This window comes from Impatiens glandulifera, chromosome 4, assembly GCF_907164915.1.
Source record: "Impatiens glandulifera chromosome 4, dImpGla2.1, whole genome shotgun sequence".
Classification (NCBI taxonomy): Eukaryota; Viridiplantae; Streptophyta; class Magnoliopsida; order Ericales; family Balsaminaceae; genus Impatiens; species Impatiens glandulifera.
Window position 1 is genome coordinate 5,498,462 of NC_061865.1, and position 27,715 is coordinate 5,526,176.

The 27,715-nt window shown below is 30.4% G+C and overlaps 2 protein-coding genes across 2 annotated transcripts; both read left to right on the forward strand.

Annotated features, from left to right (window-relative positions):
- The first annotated feature begins 6,566 nt into the window (after window positions 1-6,566).
- LOC124933557 (cyclin-A2-1-like) lies at window positions 6,567-17,624 on the forward strand. Its single transcript, XM_047473974.1, has 34 exons — window positions 6,567-6,672; window positions 6,840-6,888; window positions 6,964-7,076; window positions 7,163-7,195; window positions 8,003-8,054; window positions 8,163-8,323; window positions 8,997-9,047; window positions 9,125-9,157; window positions 9,233-9,283; window positions 9,361-9,393; window positions 9,471-9,521; window positions 9,599-9,631; window positions 9,716-9,766; window positions 9,844-9,876; window positions 9,960-10,010; window positions 10,571-10,603; window positions 10,682-10,732; window positions 10,861-10,893; window positions 10,972-11,022; window positions 11,100-11,132; window positions 11,212-11,262; window positions 11,344-11,376; window positions 11,459-11,513; window positions 11,625-11,673; window positions 11,759-11,852; window positions 12,313-12,370; window positions 13,036-13,341; window positions 13,420-13,545; window positions 15,072-15,161; window positions 15,251-15,412; window positions 15,509-15,565; window positions 16,527-16,625; window positions 17,026-17,204; window positions 17,287-17,624. Exons 2-34 carry the CDS (start codon window positions 6,865-6,867, stop codon window positions 17,420-17,422), a joined length of 2,466 nt encoding a protein of 821 aa, XP_047329930.1. The 5' UTR covers window positions 6,567-6,672; window positions 6,840-6,864; the 3' UTR covers window positions 17,423-17,624.
- A 1,524-nt stretch (window positions 17,625-19,148) lies between these two features.
- On the forward strand, window positions 19,149-27,212 carry LOC124936177 (DNA-binding protein SMUBP-2). The gene is made up of 15 exons (XM_047476648.1): window positions 19,149-19,295; window positions 19,793-19,897; window positions 20,040-20,108; window positions 20,258-20,347; window positions 20,485-20,568; window positions 20,865-21,029; window positions 21,542-21,729; window positions 22,651-22,723; window positions 23,403-23,456; window positions 24,210-24,467; window positions 24,577-24,783; window positions 25,258-25,361; window positions 25,438-25,582; window positions 26,544-26,678; window positions 26,759-27,212. Exons 1-15 carry the CDS (start codon window positions 19,206-19,208, stop codon window positions 26,930-26,932), a joined length of 1,941 nt encoding a protein of 646 aa, XP_047332604.1. The 5' UTR covers window positions 19,149-19,205; the 3' UTR covers window positions 26,933-27,212.
- Window positions 27,213-27,715: the final 503 nt, after the last annotated feature.

Sequence of the window (27,715 nt, forward strand, 5' to 3'; positions counted from 1 at the left end):
AACAGCCGACTGCTGTTTTTTTCAGACAAAAGAACAAACTCAAATGGACATTGAACTACTATATTGTTAGATTAGATCAATTTGTTCATTAAACTTATTTAATTAGCTCAAATCATCCAAGCTTCATCTAAATCATTTACATTTCATTAAAATTTCAATAATATCATTGTACATATTGTACATATGCTCCTTTATCAGGGAATGATCAAAAAATGTGATTTGGGGTTGGGCTTAAACAAAGAAAAAATTATGAATAAAATAAAGAATAAATATAAGTTTTTGTATTTTTTTTTTATGAATTAGATAACAAATATTGAATTAAATTAAAAATATTAAGAAGTTATGAAGCATTTTTACTGATTTTTTTTTCAGGTATGCATCAGTCCAAGAAAGTTTGCTTCTTATATTGTACTGAAGACTTTCAAATTCAACTTTCATCTTCTAAAATGTATTGTTATTAATAATTAGTTTAATTGTGAAATTGAGATTCTTTATTGGAATTTTGGACATTTTTTAAAAGATTTTACAATTTTAAATTTTTTATTATTAAAATAATATTAAAATTCTATATACTTTTTTATATCTAATTCATAAATAAAAAAAATAAAAAAATGCATCAGTAATTTAAATGTCAAATTTAAGTGATTTAAGATTTTGACTACATATTTTTAAAAAATTGAGCCAAAACCGTGAATTCAGTAATTAAATTAGTGAAACTTTTATTTATTTATAAATAAGTTAATGTATGAGTTAAAATAAAGAGTTCCAAATGGTAAGGTTTAAAAAAAATATATTTGTTATTGTTTATTTTGAGTACAATGTAACTGTGAGTTTCCATTTAGATTAATTATTAGTTAGGATAATACAAAAATATTTTATTAGAATCATTCAATTCATTTATTTTAATATAATGTCATCATATTTTTTATAAACCATAAGTTTTTATTTTGTATTATTAACTAAATATTGTTTTTTAAAGGTTAATTATAAAGAGCATAAATTTAATTTAATTTAATGTAATGAATGGTGTATAAAAGTGATAAAATTGTAAGTTAACTTGAAAAATGGAATGTATCTCTCAAATCCTATATTTCTATTAAATGTCTTATCCAATGTTGTCAAATTTTTTATTTATGACACCAAATTTTTATTCTATATATTATTCAATTTTTTAAATACATAAATATATTTAAGTTTGTATAAATAATTTAAAATCAATAATATCTATTTTTAAATATTTATATATTATAGTATATATTAAGAAAAAATAATAGTAAAAAATAATATTGTAACCCGGAGATCCCGTAGTTTAGCATGTGTCATCGACACATGGAAATACGGGCTCGGAGTGGCTTGAGGTTCAACGATTTCAACATTATGTGTGTCAAACATCGTTTTAAAATAAAATATTTATTTAAAATATTTTGATAACACATTATAACTTTTAAAATCAATTATATAAAAATAATTAATTTTATTCAAATTTTAATAATTTGAATATTTTGGTAAATCAAAATGACGATTTGATTTTTAATGAAATCCGGGTTTAAATTAATTAAACATAAATAATTTAAGAACAAATTATTTATTTGAAAACAGAGCCGCCAATTGATTTTAAAAAAATCAATAAAAAAAATGGTGTACGTGTACAAACGTATTTTATACCAGCATTGTTTCGTTTGGTTCGAAGTTTGGTTATACTCGGGAAAGAGCTTTCGCGTTATGTCCTTCGTACCCGTTATAGAACGGTCTCTGCTTTATAAACTTGACTTTTGAAAACGGTTGTATAAAATTTTGAGTTTTTAACCAATTCTTTTTCTAGTCCTAGTCGTGCTTATAGGTTTTAGCATTATTGAAAATATTGAAACAACAATATTAAAATGTTGGTACATGTTACGGATGATTGTTAGAGAGGATTATACTTGAAAATATCAGTCATTTTTAAGGGTGTTAGGGTTTAGACATAAACGTCAAACGAAGCCTTGGTTAAAATATTAGTTTGAGAAATATCCCGAAAATATTTTGAAATCACTTTTCAATCTCTTGGGATTATTGGAGAATGGATTGGGGTTTCAAAATTACAAAAATAATTTTGGATTTTAAAAAGTGAAACCAAACAGGTCTTAAGACTGAAGTCCTAAGGGTCGGGTTCATTTTTATCGGTCGTGGACTAGAGAGACTTGGTCTAGGTCGAGGCTAGGGATCATCGGTCGGAGGACCGGTGTCCCTTGGTTGGAGTTCCAAGGACTCTCGGTTCTTAGCTGAAATTACCAGCCTAGGTGTAAAAACTTATTGGTCTTGGACTAGCCTGGGACTAGGTTTCTCGGTCGAGGTGTATAAACCTCTCGGTCCAAGACTAGCTCTAGGCTAAGATCATCGATCGCAAGGTTTAGGAGTCTCGGTCCCGAAGTTGGATTGTTCGATCATGGGGTTCGGGAGTCTCGATCCTGAACTTGGACCTCTCGGTCATAGGTTTGGGAGTCTCGGTCCCATATCTATATTTTGGTCGTGGGTCTTAAGAGTCTCGATCCTAGGTCAGACCTCTCAATCCTAGGTGATAATCCTCGGTCGGATCTCTTAATCTTAGCTCAAGAACACCGGTCCTAAGACTCGGTCCTAACTCAAGAACATTGGCACTAGTCTCGGTCCTAAGCTCACAGACCTTAGTCCTGAAGAGCACAAATGTTCAATTTTTAAATTCATTTTTTTAACTCTGATTCTTTGATCCAAGAGCTTGGGTAGCTTCACAAAGCTCATAAGAATATATTGATCATCACCCAAGGTATCAGTCGACCCAGATGATGATCAATTTGTTCAAAACAGTTTATGATCAAAAATTGGATTTTGATTTAAAAGTTGTGTTGAAGTGAAATGAGTTATCCAATAGCTACTATATATCACATATACTTGATTGGTACCAAAACAAGAATATTTTCTGTTCGTTTTGACCAATTCAAGAACATCAAAAATTTTATTTTATTTAAAATTTTAATTTTGATCAAACATGATCGGGATGAATCAAACATGATCCAAATGAGTTCTCAACATGTTACAATCATGTGGGTAAACTTTATGGGATGTGATTCAACAGAATTAAATTAACCCAAGAACAACAAACCCGTTTTTTTTATTTTGAAAATTCAAATTTGGGTTTTTGTTAATTAAATCGATTGATCGATTCTATCCCATCCATATAATTTCTAAATGATCCTAAGATCAATATTCAACCTTAAAACGACATGAACAACAAGCCTACAAACTTATGCAATTTGAAATATAAAATTTGAAATATAATTTGTATATATGAATTAGAAGTTGATTAAAAATTTACTAAGGATTGGAGAACACTCATTAATCCTTATTGAAGCATTTTAGATTCACAGATCCGAGCTTCGCAACTTTAAACATAAATTTTAAAAAATCTAATGTTTTGAAGCTTTAATGGCGGATTTCAATTTTCTTTGATTTAAGGGGTATGGGTTGGTAGGTTGACTTCAGAACGAGTGAAGGAGGCTATTTATACTCACCCTAAGTCGGTTGGAGAGGCCTAGTGGCATGAATCAACTAAAAGTCATTAATGACTTTTGACTGTTCTTGGTTGTCAATCACCGGAATATGTCGTGACAAGGCCTATTATTGTAGGGAGAATGATCACCATCGTAGGGCGATCATTATAGACATTGAATCAGCCAAAATGGTGGACTAACGGAGAAGTTTCACTTTGACTTGAAGATCAAAGGTGGCTGTTCTTATCCACTCCAGGGTCGCGATGAAGAAGACAATCGTATGGTGAAACAACGTCATTTTGATGTTGAGGCGCGTTCCGTCTTGCGTTCCGTCTTGACGCCGTGGCGTTTGAGCGGTTCCGTCTTGCGTTTCGTCTTGACGCCGTGGCGTTTGAGCGGTTCGTTAGCGTTCTGGCTAAAGACCGCCTCCTGATCCGCTGTGGTCCCGGGCGCGCGTCTCCTCGACTACAACCGGCTACGCGAAGCTTTCCTGGGTGCTGGATGCTCATCTGATGACCACGAATCCTCTAAATTACTAATTTTTTTATTTTATTAAAACTTTAAGTAATTATTTGAAATTAATTTTTTTTCCACCTATTTAATTTAATTTTGATCTTTTTAAATATACAAAATATTAAAAGGGCAAATTACCTGGGCGGCCCTCAAACTATCTCAATCGTTCACTTTTGGCCCTCAAATTAATTTTTGAAACAAATCGCCCCTTCAACTTTTATAAAGGTCACCAATGGCCCTTTCCGTCAACTTTTTGGTTAAACCTAACGGTTTAAGTTTAAAATATTATTTTTTTAATCTTATATTTTATATTTATATATATAATTATTAAATCGCTTATATATAATATTATATATATATATATTATTATTAAATTTTATATAATTATTAAATCTTTTATATAATAAATAAATAATATATATTATTTATTTATATATATATATATAATTTATATATATTATCTTTAACTAATTTATATATAATATATATTTTAAAAAATAATTTAAGTGTTAAAAGTATTTGAGTAGTTAGAAGGTTACAATTACTTTTAATAAATTATTTTTAATATATATAAAACAAAGTTTAAAAATAAATTATATGGATTATCCCTAATCATTAATTATATATATATATATAAATAAATTTATATAATTTATAAAATATATATTTTACAAAATAATTTAAAAGATTAAAAGTAATTGAAACCTTCTAACTACTTAAATACTTTTAACACTTAAATTATTTTTTAAAATATATATTATATAAATATTATATATAAATTAGTTAAAGATAATATATATAAATTATATATATATAGATAAAAATAAATAATATATATATTATTTATTTATTATATAAAAGATTTAATAATTATATAAAATTTAATAATAATAATATATATATATATATAATATTATATATAAATGATTTAATAATTATATATATAAATATAAAATATAAGATTAAAGATAATATATAAAAAAAATAATATTTTAAACTTAAACCGTTAGGTTTAACTAAAAATTTGACGGAAGGGCCACTGGTGACCTTTATAAAAGTTGAAGGGGCGATTTGTTTCAAAAATTAGTTTGAGGGCCAAAAGTGAGCGATCGAGATAGTTCGAGGGCCGCCCAGGTAATTTGCCCATATTAAAATAAATATGTCAAATATTTTATCAATTTATTATTATTTTTATTTTATATTTTTAGAATTTAAATAAATAATTCTTTTAGGTGAATTGAATACAAATTTCACTCTAAATTATTTATTTTTGTTATTTTAATCTTTTAAAATTATTCTAAGATTTAATAAGTACAACATTTATTCTAAATAAGTTTATTTTTATTTTTAACCTTAAATCTTCTTTATTTAACTAATTAACACATTAATTAATCATAATTAATTATTTAAAATAAGTTTTTGATCATGGTGTTAATTATTTTAATTTTATTTATTTAAAAATAATTTAAAATATGGAATCAATTAATTAATTATTATAATGTAATCAATTTGTACATAACTTTTTTTTTATGCTATAATTTTATTGTTGTGCTTAAATAATTTTTATTAATGAATTATTTTTAAAAAAATAATTCAAAATAATGATTACAATATTATAAATTGAAAAATTAATTTTTAATAATTACAAATATATATATATATATATATATATATTATCATATAATGTCAAAATTATAAATTAATAAATATTTTATATAATTAAATAATTTACACACAATTGATTTAAATATATGAGTAATGATATATACATCACTCTTACCTTATACACTTATACAGCTTACCTCATTTGGAAATGGAAAGAAAAGAGAAAATATATCTTAAAAAGAATATATAAGAGAGTGAATTTTTTTTTTCTTTACCAATGAGTCATGTACTATTGCAAAAGTTGCTGTATATATCATTACTCTAAATATATATATATTTAAATATTTAAAAAATATAATTAAATTTATTACTATATTATTTAATTAAAATATTAATTTATTTATTAATATTAAAAAAAAGTAAACTCTATTTTTATTTTTATTTTTATTTTTATTTTTATAGTTGAGTGAGATAACATCAACCCCTCATTTTTTTATGCAAAAATTGGTTATAAAATTTGGACTCATGATGACATATATTAGAAAAATAAATGAATTTAATTTTAACTTTGATATTAGAATTAAGATACATAATTTAAAAAAAAATTATAGATACATGTCTTAAAAATTTATCATATAAAATTAACTTAATTAAATGAGAAAACAAATAAACATATATAATATTAAATAATACACCATCTATATCATGGTTTCAAAGATATTAATTTATTATTTTTAAATATCATGTACAAATTATTTTAATTTTTCATAATATATGGACTATTTAAAAAACATATTTTATTTTAAAATTAAAATATAATTATATACTAAATATTTAAATATTTAGGTAATAAGTACAACTTTTAATTTTCTATATATTAAAATAAACGAATTAAAATAAAATAAAATTTAAAGACATTGTCAATTTGAAGTCGAAAAAAACCCGGCAAAAATATAGGTTACCTTTTTTCCACTCATAATAACCTTACTCCCTCTCCTGACTGAAGAAGTGAAGATCGAAGAAAACTTATTGATGTTTTCAGTTTCAGGTAATCATGGAAATCCATACGCATATTTGTTCTATTCACTTTGTTCTTCATTACCCATGTCTTCCCTAATCCCATATCGATTTCTAGTTCATTTGGGTACTTGATTTTTGAGTTTTAAATGAAGACTGGACTGTTTTTGAAACTATTCTCTTTCTTGCTTTTCCTAGGTAGCAGTAACACTGCCAGAATTATATGAATGAAAGGATGGTTGCCAAGGTAAGCTAATTTCTTGATATGATGGTTTTTGGTTGGTTTAATGTTTCAATGCTTGTTCATTTTTGTTACGTTTAGGTAAGGTCGAACATTTCTAGGGTGAAAGTTAAAGAAGGTACTTGTGTTGATCAGAATGGAAGCTCTAGAGTGTTCATCTGTGCAGATGAGGGAATTGAAACCAGAGTACAAATGTATGACATGATGTTCTGTTTGGTATCTTTTATATGCTATAGATGTTTATCTATCAATTTCATTTGACAAGTTCTATGTTTTCCAGTGGAAAACCAAGGCGGGATCTTCTGCAATGCGGGTATGAGATTTTACGGTTTTATGTTTTTTAAGTGAAGTGTTTAGTGAATGATTTTGAAATTTCAGACACTGAATTTGTTAACCAGGGTTTGGACTTTTTGTACTAGCATAAGGCTCGGTTAGCAGTCTAATTGTAAGCATATACCCCCTTTTGAACATGTAGTGATTAGGAAATGAAACCTTAATGGGTAATGGAGAAGTACGGGAATTTTTGGAGAAAAAAAAGAGATGCTTTCTTAGGTTATGTGGGCTTTAGTACACGAATCCTACATTTTAAGACACTTACGTGGGGTGGTGCACTATAAACCTAAACTCTGAATGGTTCAATTCTAAGGAGGTATACATATCTTTCACATGGTTTTAAACAAACCGGTTACAAAGAATGTTACCCTAGAACAAGGTTCTGTTCGAATAATAAAAAGGAAAGCTAAATGAATTATTATATAACTCGAATAAGAACAATGACGCATCAGTAATATGTCCTCTGAGCAGGTACTAGCCCACTTAAAAGCTCGAACGCTCTTAGAGTCGAAATGATCTAAAATTCAACTTGGGAATTGGGGTGGGAGGAATGAGTGTCTACAATTGTCAATAGTTACAAGGATTTTTTTTTTGGAACTAGTGTTACTCAGAAGAGACATTACAATCTATTTGGTTTGGTTAGGTGATTGTTCCTTTTCAGTAATAATACTAGCAGCAAGTTGATTTTTTTTTTTATATGTAATGTAATTTTAAGAATGCACTGAGCTCTCAAATAGAGATGAAGAATACATATATCTGACATTCTGTTTCATTTATTCTTCTGTAGAAAACAAATTGTTAAAGACAAAACTAATCATCTCACCAGGGGTGACTCTAAGGTGTCTGTTACACATTTCTGCCCGTTCTTGAATCTTAATTCTTTATAATACAGTATTTTTAACATTGTAGCACATATGATCGTCTTTCACCTTCCTAATGATGTTTAGGATGGGCAAAGGAAATATGGGAGAAACAATGGTACCAGAGACAGTTTTAGTAGTAAGCTGATAGAAATAAAAGGAAAGGCGCAAAGAAAAGCTTTGGCTGATATTAGTAATGTCAAAACCAACGGCTTGAAGAATGAAATGTGTGGCTCCTACAAATCAATGTATGTGATATACCTTAAACTACAATTATGTATAAATATTGAATTTACATGAATAAGAAAACTAGAATTTGAGAACGAAGAGAAGATAAGAGTTCATAGTAAGCTGAAGAGCAATTAAATTAATGGAAAGATAGAACCTTAACTGTCAGGGAGAATACAATGAGGAAGAAGAGAGAAACTATAACAAGAGTTTTCAACTAAAAAAATATATAACATTTCTTAATCTATATATACCATTTTATTCCCACTACTTATCATAATCGGTAGGCTTCCCAACCGTTAACTTCCCCCATAGGGCATTAACCCTAAAACCCCTTCCCCTTGTATCAAGAGTTTTCAACTAAATTCATTTCATAACAATAATATAACTGCTACTAATCTATTTATTCTATTTATTTATAACTATCATTTTATTTTCGCCACTTATCATAACCGGTCTCCCAACCGTTAACTTCCCCTATCTGTTGGAACCAATATCAAGTATGTAAAGGTTCTGTACTGTCATTAAACATATACCTATATGTATGTTTAATGAATTGGTGATCTTTTCTTGATAGGACGAGGTCAAGGAACCCTTGTACTCAGACAAGGTTTCCTACATTGTGCATTATATTCTCTTGAGTGTTTCAATTGATTAGTTTGTCACTTTGCTGACACAATATTTTGTTTGAAGGATTTCTTTACCTGTTTCTAAACCCCGAATATCTGTTGGAACCAATATCAAGTATGTAAAGGTTCTTTACTATCATTATCCTCATACCTACACGTAAGGTTAACGAATTGATGATCTTTTCTTGATAGGACGAGTTCAAGGAACCCTCATACTCAGACAAGGTTTCCTGCTTTATATTATTTGAGTGTTTCAATTGATTAATTTGTAACCTTGCTGACACAGTATTCTGTTTGAAGGATTTCTTTACCTGCTTCTAAACCCCGAATATCTATTGGAACCAATATCAAGTATGTAAATGTTCTTTACTATCATTATACTTATACCTACATGTATGGTTAATGAATTGTTGATCTTTTCTTGATAGGACGAGTTCCAGGAACCCTCGTACTCAGACAAGGTTTCCTGCTTTATATTATTTTTGAGTGTTTCAATTGATTAATTTGTAACCTTGCTGACACAGTATTCTGTTTGAAGGATTTCTTTACCTGTTTCTAAACCCCAAATATCTGTTGGAACCAATGTCAAGTATGTAAATGTTTTTTACTATCATTATACTTCTACTCACATGTACGGTTACTGAATTGATGATCTTTTCTTGTTAGGATGCGTTCAAGGAACCCTCGTACTCAGACAAGGTTTCCTACATTGTGCATTATATTCTTTTTGAGTGTTTCAGTTGATTAGTTTGTAAACTTGCTGACACAATATTCTGTTTGAAGGATTTCTTTACCTGTTTCTAGAGCTCAAATTTCTGTGGGATCCAATATCAAGTATGTAAAAATTACTTACTATCATTATACTTCTACCCACATTTACGGTTAATGAATTGACGATCTTTTCTTGATAGGACACGTTCAAGGAACCCTCGTACCCAGACAAGGTTTCCTGCGTTGTACATTATATTCTTTTGAGTGTTTCAATTGATTAGTTTGTAACTTTGCTGACACAATATTTTGTCTGAAGGATTTCTTTACCTAATTCTAAACCCCGAATATCTGTTGGAGCCAATATCAAGTATGTAAAGGTTCTTTACTATCATTATACTTATACCTACATGTATGGTTAATGAATTGATGATCTTTTCTTGATAGGACGTGTTCAAGGAACCCCTGTACTCAGACAAGGTTTCCTGCATTATATTCTCTTTTAGTGTTTCAATTGTTTAGTTTGTAAACTTGCTGACACAATGTTTCTGTTTGAAGGATTTCTTTACCTGTTTCTAGAGCTCAAATTTCTGTGGGATCCAATATCAAGTATGTAAAAATTACTTACTATCATTATACTTCTACCCACATTTACGGTTAATGAATTGACGATCTTTTCTTGATAGGACACGTTCAAGGAACCCTCGTACCCTTACAAGGTTTCCTGCGTTGTACATTATATTCTTTTGAGTCTTTCAATTGATTAGTTTGTAACTTTGCTGACACAATATTTTGTCTGAAGGATTTCTTTACCTAATTCTAAACCCCGAATATCTGTTGGAGCCAATATCAAGTATGTAAAGGTTCTTTACTATCATTATACTTATACCTACATGTATGGTTAATGAATTGATGATCTTTTCTTGATAGGACGAGTTCAAGGAACCCCTGTACACAGACAAGGTTTCCTGCATTGTATTCTCTTTTAGTGTTTCAATTGTTTAGTTTGTAAACTTGCTGACACAATGTTTCTGTTTGAAGGATTTCTTTACCTGTTTCTAGAGCTCAAATATCTTTTGGAACCAATATCAAGTATGTAACGGTTCTTTACTATCATTATACTTCTACCCACACTTGTCCAATTCGGGAAAATTAAACTTCATGGAAAGGGAAACCTTGGTTGCGTTACGGTTAATGAATTGACGATCTTTTCTTGATAGGACGCGTTCACGGAACCCTCATACTCAGACAAGGTTTCCTGCACTGTGCATCATATTCTTTTGAGTTTCAATTAATTAGTTTGTAGCTCTGACACAACATTTTGTTTGAAGGATTTCTTTACCTGTTTCTAAACCCCAAATATATATTGGAACCAATATCAAGTATGTAAAGGTTCTTTACTATCATTATCCTTATACCTACACGTAAGGTTAACGAATTGATGATCTTTTCTTGATAGGACGAGTTCAAGGAATCCTCGTACTCAGACAAGGTTTCCTGCATTATATTATTTTTTGAGTGTTTCAATTGATTAGTTTGTAAACTTTCTGACACTATATTTCTGATTGAAGGGTTCCTTTACCTGTTTCTATAGCTCAAATATCTGTTGGAACCAATGTCAAGTATGTAAATATGCTTTACTATCATTATACTTCTACCCACATGTATGGTTAATGAATTTTTTGGTGATCTTTTCTTGATAGGATGCGTTCAAGGAACCCTCGTACTCAGACAAGGTTTCCTGCATTGTGCATTATATTCTTTTGAGTGTTTCAATTGATTAGGTTGTAACCTCGTTCACACAATTTCTTTTTGAAGGATTTCTGTACCTGATTTTAAACAGGCTAGAGAGGTGTATACAGATAATAAAAAGGTTTTTGCTATTAATATGTTTTACACAACTTATATATTCTTTCACATTGTTTCTAGATATATGCTTCAACACTATTTTCTTTTCATTTGAAATGTTGTTCCTTGCTTGTAGAGAATCCCCCTCAATTTAGATAAGAGTAAAGGAACTTTTGGTTTCTCTGGTAAGGGCAACATGTTATTTGGTTTTCTCAGTAAAGGACTTGATCACATGATTACTGATGCATTTTTGCTTTTTGTTACCATTAGTTAAGCCAAGAGTTGGTACAAAAATGTCAACACATGTTAGTGATTCCAAAGCTCATACTGGGAGGACTCAAGTAAACAATGGCTTCAAAACAACGTGAGTAGGTTTATTATGGTTAAACTAGTAAACTAGTTATGCTTAAGTTTATTTGAGCGAAACATATCGCACTTTCTCTGGTAAAGTATCTTCCATAGAACTGGATAACAAGATAAACAAGCTCTTTCCATTATTCTCTTTATTTGTTCACATTTATACTCATTCCTGTTAAATGCATGATTCCTTGCAACTTTTACGCTTGTATATGGAGTTTCTATGAGGACTTCATTGTCCAAATTTGTTTCTGTTTGGTGTTTTGTTGTTCAAGATAGAAGGTTGAAACCATTGTTGTAGATGGACATACCAATTAGGTCCATTTATGATTATTTAATTTTTAAATACACTACTGTAATTTCTCTCACCTGCTACCTCCACTAGATATGGTGAAATGGTCATCATTAAATAGAATGAAAGAGCTTCACTTCCAAGTATCTGAACCATATTCCATGGATGTTTCCAGGAGTATGAAAAGTCAGCCAAGGGCCAAAATTGTTGATTTGACCAGAAGATCTGTCAAGGTACAAATTATTCCTTGTTTCCACAGTGGCTCTGGCTCTGCTTGTATTTATGTCCTTTATTTTGTGAAACCTTTTCCTTTGTCATCTTGAATGTGAAAGACAGTTTCTATGTTCAATTTGCTTTCAAATATACATTTCTTTTGTTGTACAACTGCTCAAAATATGTTTTCCATGTTTTATGAATTTGTTATCCTAACTTCACTTTCCAAACAACATTAGAAGTGCAGTTGTCTTTCACCAGAATACTTTTGAAACAATTTAGCCTACTTGTATTTATTATTCTTGTCTTTCTTTAACAAGTTTCTAATTAAAATTCACACTTAGATTTTTTATGGTTGCGTTCAACTTCCTGTCCATAAATTGCACTGCTATTCAGAAACAAAATTGTCCGTATTTATTTTTGAATGTAGAAGAAATTCTCTTCAGATTTTGTCAGTCATTGTTGTGCTTCACTTGTCTGACCACTCATGAAGCTCAATCTGCCTATTCAGTTGAGTGTCTTATATCTGTGATTCCAGAGTTTTTTGCTCAAATGATGGATTTCTTTAGTGTATGCTAGCAGCCTAGCAGTTATAAAGTGGCTAAGGATTGTATTCTTGTTATGTGGTCTTGTTGATAATTTTGAGACGGAGAAAGTAATTATCACTGTCTTTCATCCTTGATAGACCATTAATATTGGTAATCTGATCATCCAGCCTCTTGCAAAAACTTCTCTAAGGATTCCCAGCAAAGTAAATGTGAGTGCCAAGGTTACATCTTGTCAGAAAACTGTGAAGATTGTTGGTGCTATAAAATGTAGAAGGAAAGAAGATGTGGCTACCTATAAATCTGAGGACAGTGCGTCGTGTTCCAAACAAGACCGATTAACTCTACAAGATTGCATTGATTGTATTAACAATCCGGAAAACATGGGTCTGCTCAAAAGATCTTCTCGTAGAAAATCTTTTACATCACTACTTATAAAGTCAAAGGTAAATCACCCGTTAATAGCAAGCCTGAATCTTTATATTTTCCTTTGGTTCATAAATGAAAATCTCTTTCTGATCCAGCTGCTGCTAGAGGCCAATTATGGAGATGTGAAGCAACAAACTTTACCAAGCATTTATGATGATCACAATCCCCTTGAAGTTGCTGATTATGTTGAAGACATATACCACTATTATTGGGCTATGGAGGTAATATGCCTAGATATGTTTCATTTGCAATCATGTTGTCTTCTTTTTAATGTTTATTGGGTTTTTGATCCATTACTATATTCACCACGAGGCATTCGGGTATACTAGTATGTCAATTGGACATTTACTGAGATTTTGATAGCCGAGGGATGATAATCTGAACACAATAACATTATATTCAGGCAACAAGTGCTTTCTATCAGAAACTTCTTTACTATTCCTCCACCAATACCAAATTATAATAGATAGAATTTGCATTAGCCATAGACAGGAAGATAGAAGAAGGACGGGGGATGAGAGACTCAGAAGACCGGCCTAAAGGCCTAGATGAGAAGAGAACCAAAACTATTTAAGTTTATTCAATAACAATTCAGGATAAACTATCCATTACAGACTACTTATTTATACTAATTAATCATAACTGAAAAGTGAAAACTAACTACCAAATCATAAAGAACTGTTAAGAACTACTACTAACTAATAACTTCCTATACAACAATAATATTATAATATTACTTTCGGCCCGTATTACTTTAATACCATATCACAATGTTGACTCATCTGCTTATGTGATATTGTGATTTAGAGTGAGACGTAAGTTTAAGTTTCTTGGGGACGATGCATGAGAAATATGGAGACCAAGTAAATATAATAATCTTCATTATTCTTGACAAGGTAGAGTTTAAAACCACTTTCAGTTGGCAACTGAGGAACTAACAAACATTTGTCTTACTCTTACTTGGATACAATACCCCACATTTTCATATGGCTTGATGCATTTCTGCTTAAGAGGATCACAAAGCTCTATTTATGGAACACTCATATGGGGTGTCAGGCTAGTTTTCCTTAATTAAAAAAATAAATAAAATTTTAAACCATTAACTCTAGAACATATATTGATTTTTTTCTGTCAGCTCAGAATGGATTAACTATCTGCCACTGGAAAGGAATTATTGTTATTATGAAATGAATTTAGTTGAACTTTGAGATAACTGCTTTCTCATTTAGTTTTCTGGGAGTTTATTTTGTTGTATGATGTATTGCTTAAGTTTTTTTGGCTTCAATTCATAACATATGACAACTATTGTCATTAACTTTTACTGAAGGGATATTGTTTGATTGTTTTAACCACAATTTCATGATCTTTGCAATAATGTCGATTATTGAAATTGTTTCACCCTTTCAAAAACCTACCCTCAAAATCTAGATAATGGAGGATATAATGGCCAACTAAAGAAACTGTCAAGGTCACTTAAAAGTAATTAAAGATAATAAATATGTATGTAATAGCTGTACAAAATATGACTATCAAGTCACTCCTTTAGCTAATAGACCTTCAGAAAACCTCTTCACGCCCTTTATTTGTATGAGTACCATAGAGAGCAGAAGCAATTGGAAGAATCCGTTGCAGTTATTGTTGTTTAGTTACAATAATTACTCTTTGAGCTTGCTTCTTATACATCTGCATGTTTCCCTGCTAGATGCCTCATTTTCTTTCACCTAAAATGTTGCCTTGTTAACTGCAGGCACAAAGCCAGTCTTTGGTCAATTACATGGAAATGCAAGTTGAAATCACCCCTCAAATGAGAGGCATATTAATCAATTGGCTAATTGAAGTGCCTAACGATGCCTTATAACCTACTTTTTTTGTTTCCTAATACTTATATGTGTTTCCTTTTTAAAAGAAACATCTCACCAATTGCAGGTTCACTTGAAATTTGGTCTGATGCAAGAAACACTATATCTAACAGTCTCCCTTTTTGACAAATTTCTCTCCTTGGTCACAATGAAGAGAAATGAAATGCAGTTAGTTGGTCTAACTGTACTTCTACTAGCATCAAAATATGAAGACTTTTACCATCCAAGCGTAAGTCATTTACTTTAAGTTTTGGAAAAATGTTCTAGTTAAATAATCATCTTGAACTTTCCGATTTGTTTTGCCTTGTAAAATAATTCAATACAGGTTTCGGATTTGATTGACATAGCAGAGTCATATACATGTGACCAAATGCTTGCCATGGTAAGCTCTTTTTTTCTTGCTTTGCTTGAATGGTTTATCTGTAATCATCTAACTGTTCGCGTACTTGTTACTGTTTAACAACACATCGAGTGAATGAGGTCTCACTCCCTGGATTTTCACATATAGACCCATTTGTAAACACTTTTTAAAAATGTTCACAAAATAAAATTTTGAATATGAATTTCTGATTAAGGTGGTTTTGATTTGGTTATATATAAATCTTGTTATTTTGGTTATTTCATTCATCCTCTCATCAATCACATCATTTAAATCATCAATCAAGTACTTTCAATTTCTTTTAAAAAAAATATATTTTTCAATTAAGTCTTTTTACTCAAACAATTCACTTTTTTTTTTATAACCCCAAGAGCTTGTTTGATATTAGGTATTTTTTATCAAAAACTCATCTATCATATCTTATTTCCTTTCAATCATTAAATCACTTAATTCATCCATAAAAAATACCAAAATACCCTTACTTTATTTTTTATAAATTTAACTTTTAAATACAAAAGGACACTTTAGTAATTCAACCAATTAAAAACCCAAATAACCTACTTTTTCATCAAATAAGATTTTTTTCCTAATAAAAATCTCAAATAACCCAACATCAAACAAGCTCCAAATGAACAAAGTGAACAAGATCCAAGTGTACGGTTCTGTAGAGTGGCAGTAAGGGTGACTTATCTGTCAACTTTTCCACTATCACCCCCAAAAAACCAAACTCTGCCTTACGTAAAGTTGCCAGAGTACGATTAACCTCTGGATTTGAAATCACTGCTTATATACCCGGTATTGGCCATAATTTACAAGAACATTCTGTAGTCTTAGTCAGAGGGGGTGTAGTCTAGATACAAAAACAGAAATAAAATGTATTTTAAAATGGATCCTAGGGTTTTCTATTTTAAGATTTGGCATTTCTAACATGATTTTTTTTTTTATGAAACTAAATTATTTGCAGGAAAAGCTTATCTTGAATAAATTGATGTTTCGCCTAAATATTCCTACTGCATATGTGTTCATGCTTAGATTTCTGAAGGCAGCACAGTCTGATAGTAAGGTAAGCAATAAAATCCTTGAGGATTGATTACATATTTGTTTCAATTATTGTAACACATTAGAAGTTACATGCATCCTATATTTGTTATGTTTTCAAAAAAATTGAATGATGTAGAAAGTAATTTGAATTATCATCGAGAAAATTACATGCATCCTATATTTGTTATACCAAATGAAAAAAAAATCACTTTCAATTTTGACTTTGATATTTTTACCAAAAAGGTTGTGATAATGACACTAGTTGCGACAAAATATTAGTTTCCAAAAGGAATCATATCTCTCAAAATGCTCAAAATAAGTTAATTACCATTATTCTTTATCTTCCAAAGATTTGCTTATATATGTATTTTTGCATTATGTAATAAGCTTTTGTAACATAATGTTTTGGAATTCGCTACCAGCTTGAACATCTCTCCTTTTACCTATGTGAGTTGTGTTTGGTCGAGTATGAAGCTTTAAAGTTCAAGCCCTCATTAATATGTGCATCGGCAATCTATGTTGCACGACGCACCATGCAAATTGTTCCTGCATGGAACCCGTTGCTCGAGAATCATACACGTTACAAAGAAACACAGTTGAGGTATTTCAAATGGTACACATATTTTCTTCAAGAGTTATAATCATTCAGATTGGTGACATGATTTGTTGTTTTGTTGTTGTAGAGATTGTGCAAGGATGATCTTGAAATTCCATAAAGCAATTGAGACATCAGCTCTGCAAGTCACTTATGAGAAATACAAAACGTCTTGCAAAAATGCCGTGGCTAACATAAAACCTTTGAACAAGCTTCCAATTTGATGATATACATTTCATTGAATTTTGTAAATTGACTAACAAGTTCAAATCTCACTGCTCATATACACTGAGGATAACTACTATACATTGTAGGACTTGTTTTTTATTTTTAATTGAGAATATGTTTGATGTATCGCTTTGAAAGAATCTTGACATCCCGACGTTAGCAAAACAATCTTTATTAAGTTTTGTTGTCTATGGGTGATATGTTTGATTCTCGCCTAAAGCATCACATTGAAGTGCGTGTTTTGACATTGGATTGTTGTACTAGTTTTCTATTAAGTAACACTATTTATAAGAAAAATGATGATATTGATTAGTGATTGAGCAATATTATTTTGAGTTTTGTTATAGTATAACTAAAATGTAATTTCATATATTGTTGATATAACACATGATCATAAATCTTGAAAATAAAAAAATACTATAAATACATGTTACAGCTTTATTTTTGAAGTTAGGAAGCTTGCTCAATTAATTTAAAACATTTTAAAGGGAATAAACTTGTAATTTTTGTCTCTTATATACAACTCTTGTTATTTAAACTATCCTAATAAGTTTAGAAAAAATGTTTTGACTTATGGGAAGACCATCCTACAAGATCCTAGCTACCAGTGTTTTAATCTCCTAAATTGTAAGGGTTATGAATCTCAAAGTTATTTGATCTTGATTGTGTGTGATGCTACATTTTTTATTTATTTATTCCATTTCTCCTTTGAGGTTCTTATTGTTCCTTAAGTTAATTTGTTTTTTTAGATAATTTATGATAAATTATGTCATGATTTAAATGTACATAATTTTTTCAATGGTAAAACAAGATTGGTTAATGAAATTAGTTTCACCTAATGGAATAAATAAAATATTGTTTAACTTACAAATAATTTTGGTACAAATGCTTTATATAGAATACTAATTGTATATTGGTCATAGAAAACACTCTTTGACTTGAGATATCCATCAAATATTGCTTAATCATAGCATTTTCAATATTAATTGTTTCATTTGATAACACATTTGTATAGATTTCTTGTCTAGATCAAAATGTGCTTCAAATTGACATTACATTATAGTGTATCTTAACTAAGTCTAGCTAAGATACATATACATTAAAATATATGTTGATGATAAAATTGTTATTTGAATTTGATTATTATCTAAGGTTCATATTCTTTAAAACCTCATAATTTGAATTTACTTAAAGTTAAAGTTATATATATAAGAGATTTTATTTAAATATTTTTAAATACCATTAACTTATTATTTATCTGATATTTATAAATAAATAAAAATTCTTATCACTAATTTAACTACCGTGACATTTATAAATAAATAAAAATTCTTGTCACTAATTTAATTACAGTGAAGTGAAGCAGAGTTTTGATTATCGAAAATTTAATAGTTTAATAAGTGACATTGATATTTTATTTATTTATAAATATTATGTAGATAATAAATTAACAACGTTTAAGATTGTTAAGAAAAAAAAATCTATTTTAATATAATTTGAAACTTAACCAATTTACTAAATTGTAAAATTTAAAAGAAAAATGTTCAAAATTCTAGTCAAGTTGCAATTTGAATAGACTATTTTTCTAATAATTTTTATGACTATATATTTTGAAATTTTCTTACAAAATACATATATATAAATTAAAAACATTTAAAAATAAATTCTCTTTTATACATTTATACAAAACATATTTAAATATGTATCTAAAAATCCTCTTCTTCTTCTTTTCTTCTACGCTCTGGTGAGAAAAGCTCGTCTTCTGCAGTAGAGGCAACAATGGAGAAAGGAAAAGGCAACAAGAAACCTTCTGCCATGACGCTAGAACAATTCGTCTCTACCATGGCTCCTCTGATCGACATGGAAAAGGTTTCTCAATCATTCTCCTTTCAAATTCCTTGGTTTTCTGACCTTACATTCATTTCTTTTTCGCATTTTATATCAGTACTGAACTTGTACTCTTCTTAGCTAGATATTGATGTGTATGCACCCTTTAGTTTATGTGCTCAAACTAAAACAAAGAAAGAACAAACAATAGTAGAGAAACCTTATACAAAACTATACAACCCATAACCCCTTTCAATAAATTTGCGTTTGATTAGGAAATATCCTGAACAGTTCATGTGGGTTGAGCGCCTTTTTCAAGAAAATAAAGAAGGGTAGGAACATTTAAATAAGTTTGATTCTTTATTGGAGAATAAAAACCCACTTTCCAAAGATCTCTTCTTTCTCTTAGAATTCTAATATCAATTGCAAGGATTCGATAGATGGGTCATTGGGATGGATGTTGATTTTACTCTTCTGGTTTGGTTTGTTACTTGTGATGTGGTTATTCATATGTGATTAACTATTTATGATAAAATTAGGAGGCAGAGATATCAGCTTCCATGACTTCGGGTGCAATAAGAACACTGGATACTGCTCAAAAGAGGGGTTCCACTCTTCTTAACTTGAAGTGTATAGATGCTCAGGTTGGTATACATTACTGAAACTTCTCTATTTTGTGGGAAAATATCCTTCCAAGTAATAAAGAATGTGATTCACCTCTTCTTAAAATCCTTTATTTTGGATCACTTTTTAGTTTTATTGTTTGTTGCTTGTCTATTGCTGTAGACTGGCTTAATGGGAAAAGCTCTCCTTGAGTTTCAGTCTACTAAGGGTGATGTTCTTCCAGCACACAAGGTGAGTTATTGAGTTGCAAGCTTCAATAGTTCTTTCGCTTAATTCCTTTTCAATCATTGTGTTTGAATATTCTTATTATTACTATTTTGTTGTTGCCATTTCTTGGCATACATATTCAATTTGTTTGAATATGTTTTTTCCCCTTGCAGTTCGGTAATCATGATGTTGTTGTTCTAAAACCAAACAAGGCAGATTTAGGGTCTCCTTCTCTTGGTCAAGGCCTAGTTTACCGTCTAAAGGTAATTTTCGACTCTTAAAAAGTGTTTTGGGCAAAAGCAGTTTGTAGATAATGTAATCAGCTTATCTCGGATGACATGTATGCTTCTTGTTTATTTTCTTTTTTAGAAAATCATGTGATGATTATCATGTTGAGCAGGACTCATCTATTACAGTTGCCTTTGATGATATACCAGAAGATGGCTTAAACAACCCTTTACGCCTTGAGAAACTAGCTAATGAGGTATAGTTTCAGTAAGTAAATTGGTGCTTTCTTGGTCCTAGAATTGTTGCCCAATATAAACATTGCTTGTTCAAACCATCGTTTCCACATGCGATGTTTTTGCACGAAGTGGATTTCTTAGTAAAAAAGGATTGACAACTTGTGCTTAAACGACGGACTATTAACATGTAAACAGATTATTCCAGAAGAATAACTTTGAATAATTCTATTTAAAAAAGATAAACATCAGTTTTTATATGCTTGAATGAAGGAAGTCTTAATGAAGAATATTGTGCAATTGGACATTTCCTGTACAGGTGACATACCGTAGAATGAAGGATACTCTGATTCAACTAAGTAAAGGTGTAATGAGGGGACCAGCTGCTGACTTAGTTCCTGTATTATTTGGAGAAAGGCCTCCAACAGTGGCAAAGAAGGATGTCAATTTCACCCCATTTAACTCTAACATGGATCGTTCTCAGGTTATTTAGATTAGATTCCTTTTCTTTTTTAAGATTGCATCTCCTTATGTCTGTTCTTTTTATCCATGACCTGAAAAATCCCTAGGCTCTGCACTTCTTTACTTACTTTCTCATTCTACATTAACTTAACAATTCAACATCGAATGCTGTAAATTCTTATATGGTGTTATTGTAATATCATGCACTTCTCTACGTACTTTCTCATTCTGCACTAATAATCAACAATTCAACATTGAATGCTGTAATGCTTATACCATGTTGCACTGTGGGGGGTGTCGTGCTAGCTTCTTGAAATAAAAAAAATCTTATACCATGTTATTGTACTATCAGATGATCATTTTATAACTTTGACTGGTGGTTTAGAATGATAATATAAGAACCAAAAGTTGACTGCTTAGTAAGGTTTCCTAGAATAGAATCATAGATTCATTGTCATATTTACCATTGCTCCATGTGTGATTTATATACGTTTCTATGTTTTAAAATCTAAAGAAACTTCCTTTATTATTAAGAAAGATGCCATATCAAAGGCTTTGTCATCCAAAAATGTATTTTTGCTCCATGGGCCTCCTGGAACCGGCAAGACTACGACTGTGGTTGAACTTATTCTACAAGAAGTAAAACGTGGTTCAAAAATCCTTGCTTGTGCTGCCTCAAATATTGCAGTTGACAACATTGTTGAGAGACTTGTTCCTAATAGGTGAGACTCCAAACGTTTTCCATTTTATATGGGAAATAGATCTTTTATTTTCAAATATAATTAAAAAAATGAGATATAATTTATTTTGACAGCTGGATAACATCCTCTTAAAATTGGTTTGCAAGAAATGAATTATCAGACAAAAGAACCTATTTTACTGTTTGGTTCTGCTTAGTTTATAATTGAGTTATAATAATATAATATGAACTATTCAAACCCTTGCACAATTTGTTTGTTCATGAAGTGTTAAAATTCTTAGTAAGTGGACGCATGTTATTCTTGTATTGATAATTTGGTTTACAAGCTTGATTTGTTTTTTAGAGCTCATCCTATCCAAGAATACTTCAATTCATGTAAGCTCTCACATATGTCAGCATCATTTACCTTAACTATTTCATTCAAATTAGAGAACTCACATGTAACTGAATCTAGTTTCACTTTAGGTGATTCTCAACCATTTCCATGTAGGTTCATATTCCTAGGTTCCAATAAAACTGTCAGTTGCTTGACTTATAGATTCTTGATTTGCTGTAAAAGAATCATTTTGTACTATCATATGATGCATGTTTGTTGATCTTCACCTACTATATTGCTTCCTCATTTATAACTTAAGCACTATACGAGATTTCTCAAATTAGAGCTGAACAAAATTCAAAATGTTTTTTGTAACAAAACTAATAAGATATCCACTAGTTTCCTTCCCTTTTGTAACGTTTGAACACATCTTGCGTTCTTTTTAATAAAAGTTGACCATTTAAAAAAAAGAAGATATCCACTAGTCTATACCTGCATTTCATATTCCATCAGCTTGCATATTAACTTAATATACAAGATACTGTAATTTTCTTTGGTCTTTCACCTGAATTCTTCTGTCAAATGATTGGTCAATAATCTGGGTTTCATTGTGCTGAATTCATTTAGGGTGAAGTTGGTGAGGTTGGGGCATCCTGCACGATTACTTCCCCAAGTACTGGAGAGTGCTCTTGATGCACAGGTATTAATTGATGTTTTTCTATTTATTTTACTCATCTGTGCCTTTGATGATTTTTTGGTGCCTATTAAAATAATGTTTTAATCCTGGAATATGATTTTGTTTCTTGAAATGTGTTATGAAGTGCAAAATACATTTCCTATATTACTTATGTTGTTGGTTACACAGAAAAGCAACTTAATGATTTCTCACATTAAGTTTTAGTCCTGTAATATGATTTTGTTTCTTGAAACATATGATTTAAATTTGATCTAATTCCAATACTAAAAAATGAAAATTTCTTTTTTGAGAAAGGTCAACTTTTCATTAAAACGCAAGATGCGTTTAATGAATTACAGATGCAAGGGAGAAGAGAAACAAAAACAAAAGAACAAAAGGAGAAAAAAGAAGGCTAAATGCCAATAAGATAAAAAATTATCAACCCGTATTAAATCCCCTCTTTCGAATAGAAGCAAACACATGTAGCATACAACCTTTGATTCTTTCAACTCCATAACTTTTCTCTTGGAATGTTCTCCTATTGCTTTCTTTCCAAATTTTTTTTTTTGGGAAAAGCTTTCTTTCCAAATTGTCCACCACATGATGAGGGGTATAGGCTTCTAATCGTCACTGATTTTATCGCTTATGTTACTTGTGTCTTTTTCTTGTCCCCAATTTTAATCTTTCAATTATCTCCTTGTAGGTCATGCGTGGAGACAATAGCTCCCTTGCAAATGACATCCGCAAGGAAATGAAGGTATATCACAAGTGAACGATGTTAACTTTTGTAGAGTTATACATTATACAGTGCCATGGTTCTATTAATGTGTGACTTTTATGTACTAGAATGTAGAATTTCTATGCCTAATACATTCATTGCTTTACATGCTTTTCTGTGGATGAATTTTATGATATTGCAAGGGTTTGAACTAATAGTACAAATATGATGCTTTTCATATATACTGAAAAACAAAGAAACATTTCAAATTATTGTGTCAGCATCTCATCATTTTTTACCTTTAGATTCAGTGTGAGGATGATCCTATTTGCATTACAGAATAGAATCAATATCGATTTGTTAACTTCATATATTGAAAGAAGTCAGGCTTGCCAATGATTAAAGTAAAAGATCAAGTAATATTATTTGACATCATTTGGTTATAGACACTTATATAGTTGCTCTTCGGGACAAATTTATATGAGCTTGTTTGTTGTGAATTATTTGGGATTATATATATCCATATAACCCCTCCATCCCATCAAACATCACTTTTTCGATCACATCATTAATACCATCAACTAAATTATCCTCTTTTTTATTTTTTAATTATTCATAGTAAAATGGTAAATGAACTGAAATAATATATATTTTTTTATTTTCTATTTTTTGAAATCAAACATCAAACATGTTTTTTCCCCCAAATAATCTAAGAAGATCAATGAAGCTCTTGGTAATTAAATTCCTTTGTCGCAATGTTTTTAATGTCTCTTTCCTCTGGTTTTAATCAAGGCATTGAACGGTAAACTTCTAAAGACGAAAGACAAAAACACAAAGCGGGACATAAGGAAAGAGCTCAAGACACTATCGAGAGAGGAGCGTAAAAGACAACAGCTAGCTGTGGAAGATGTAATAAAAACTTCAGATGTAGTGTTGACAACATTGACAGGTGCATCATCCAAGAAGCTGGATGGTATTTCTTTTGACTTGGTGATTATTGACGAAGCTGCTCAGGCACTTGAAATAGCATGCTGGATAGCCTTACTAAAGGTATATGCAAGAAAAAACATAAACAGTACCTTTTTACTTCTCTTTTTTTCACACCAAGAATAGCTGTATATGGTGATCTGTTAATATATTGTTTTTGTTTCTTTTGTAGGGTTCAAGATGTGTACTTGCCGGAGACCACCTGCAGCTTCCTCCAACCATTCAGAGTGTAGAAGCTGAGAAGAAGGGGTTAGGAAGAACCCTCTTTGAACGTCTTGCAGATCTGTATGGGGATGAAGTCGTGTCTATGCTTACTGTTCAATATCGAATGCATGAGCTCATAATGAATTGGTCATCCAAAGAACTTTACGACAATAAGGTACACAAATCCACCGAAGACTAATATTGGTTTTAGGCTTATTTGGAGACACTCTTTCAACCTAATTTCTATCCGAGTGTGGATCTGGATGGGATCCTGTTTGAAAACTTGGTGTATCTTATTTGGAATATTTGGATCCGGATGAGAAACCACAAATGAATTTCTGGAAATGTGTAGTTTTTTTTCACAAAATTAAAAATAAATGTGCAGTTGATTGGGATACACCAAAAATTGCGACACCTTCAAAATCCTCTCGATCCAACTCTCATTATCATCAATTTGGATATCTCGTTGATCTCTCCTTGATGATTTTTTGGATCCCTCACCAACTATTATATTGCCAACATTCTTTTTAGATGTATCTAGATATGGATATTGATTTTAACAAACGTCTTCCTCAATCATTCATGATGATATGAATGGATTATCTACAAGTTTTTATTATTGTTTAAATTTCTCTTTTGTTTGGAATAGATTGAAGCTCATCCAAGTGTTGCATCTCACATGCTTTATGATCTAGAGGGGGTAAAAAAGTCATCTTCTACAGAATCAACTCTAGTTCTCGTAGATACAGCTGGGTATGAAATTGATTGTCAATTTTTTTCCATTGATGTTGTTCATTCAGAACACTAGATTGAATTGATCCAATTTCAGATGTGAGATGGAAGAAAAGAAAAATGAGGAAGACAGCACCTTTAACGAGGGTGAAGCTGATGCTGCAGTGACCCATGCAAAGAGACTTGTCCAAAGTGGTGTACGGGCCTCTGATATTGGAATCATTACACCCTATGCAGCACAGGTATACCCCATTCTCTTGCATTTATTTTAGGGGACATGTTTGGTTATGGTAGAAGTAGAATTGGGTCTCCAATTTCAAATCTATTGGTTGTTGATGATTGAAATAAAGATTTGGAATCCACCAGTATTCGATATCTACTAAGAGCTCGTTTGATCTTGGGTTTTGTTGGTTTTTAAAGTTTTTTAGATTTTTTGAAAGGTCTCTCTCTATCACATCACATCAGTATCACTCTAACTAACCATTAAATCACTTAATTCATCAATTAAAATATCAAAATACCCTGTAAACTTTTATTAAATTGTAAATTGTAAATACTAAAGGATGTTCTAGTATTTTTTCTTAAACAAATCTCCAATAACCTATATCAAACAAGGTTTTTTGGACAACCCATAAAAATCCTAAAAACCCAAAATCAAACGAGCTCTAAGAACGCCATGATTTAAGTTGGGGCACGACGGTGACTTCCTCTAGAGAATAAACCCTTATCACAAAATAATAAAATATAAAAAATAAGGATTTGAAATTAGAATCATAATTTCAATGGAATTGAGTGTTTATGTTTTTTTAAGTTTCAATTTCATCCTTCCTATTTTGAAATTGAATTTCCCGATTTCTCCAAACACAAGAATTTGATTGTAATTCAATTTCAAAACTTGTTCCTATTATGCTCACTGAAAGATATAATTGGAACTAGAATTATAATTCCACTATTATAAGAATTGAAAGTTGAATTACAATTCAATTATCATCATGTTTGGAGAAATAATGGAATTAAAATTTAAAGAATCTTATACATTCAATTCTATTGTAATTACAATTTCAATTCATCAACCAAGCAAAAGAATTTGGAATTGGACTTCAGTTCAAATTCTAATTCCAATCTACCAGACAACATAGGCATAATTGTTTTATCTTTATATGGAGTCAGCTTGTTCATCATCCATCACCATCTTTTTTCCAGGTTGTATTGCTAAAAATGAGGAGAAGTGACGACGACAAGCTAAAAGATGTGGAGATATCCACAGTTGATGGCTTTCAAGGCCGAGAAAAAGAAGCAATAATTATTTCAATGGTCCGATCAAACTCAAAGAAGGAGGTACTCAATCGTCAAAGCTCGACTCTGCACATACAATTTTATTTAAAAAGAAAATCTAATATTGAATGTATCTATCTTAGGTTGGATTCTTGAGTGACAGAAGGAGAATGAACGTTGCAGTGACAAGGGCAAGGAGACAATGTTGTATTATTTGCGACACAGAGACGGTTAGTGGAGATGGGTTCTTGAAGCGCCTTATAGAGTATTTTGAGGAGAATGGCGAGTATTTAAGTGCCTCAGAGTACATAAACTGAGTAGTATTTTGAAAACCAACTCGATGGAAAAGACGTTTCTTATCAATTGGTTTACCAGCAAGGGATGCTACACCCCTTCGCCATAATTTATCCATTTTTAAAGGCACCGATCTTTTGCCTATTAAAGTATATTTTTTTTATGACGAATTGGCAGCGGGTGGTTGTGAAAAATTGTTAGGGATATTCAAATTGCAATATTTTATCTTAAGATGTTCTTCACCTTATTTCCTATTTACATGGATTTAATGGCTGAAGGGAAGTGAAGGAAATTTTGCATGTAGGCTAAATCTTTTAATTATTTTTACTGTTTTTTAAAGTTGTTTTTACCTTAGTTTTTATTACTCTATTGCATTGAATTGACAAATGCATATATGCCCTAACATTTTTTAAAACTTTTGGTCTATTTTTAACTCTTTTATTCCTTATTTTTACAAGTTATCTTGGTTGGAATTATTGGAAAAATAGTTAGTAAACAATGTAGACTAAAATTCAAATTCACTTCTCAAGCAAAATTCAAATTAGTTTTTAATTATGAGTATTGAGCATTGAGTTGTGGAGTAAACATATAATTATAATTCGTATTATGGTTTTCGATACAGGTCCATATGGACAAAAATGTGGTATTTTAGTTTAACGTATCATTTTTGTTTTTTAATTAATTTGTCATAATATTTTGTAATGTTTTGGATGTATTTTTTTAAAATTGAGTATTGTTTTTAGATTTATATATTTTAATTTGTTAAAATTTGTTTGAGTAATTAATAACATATATAATTTAAGAAA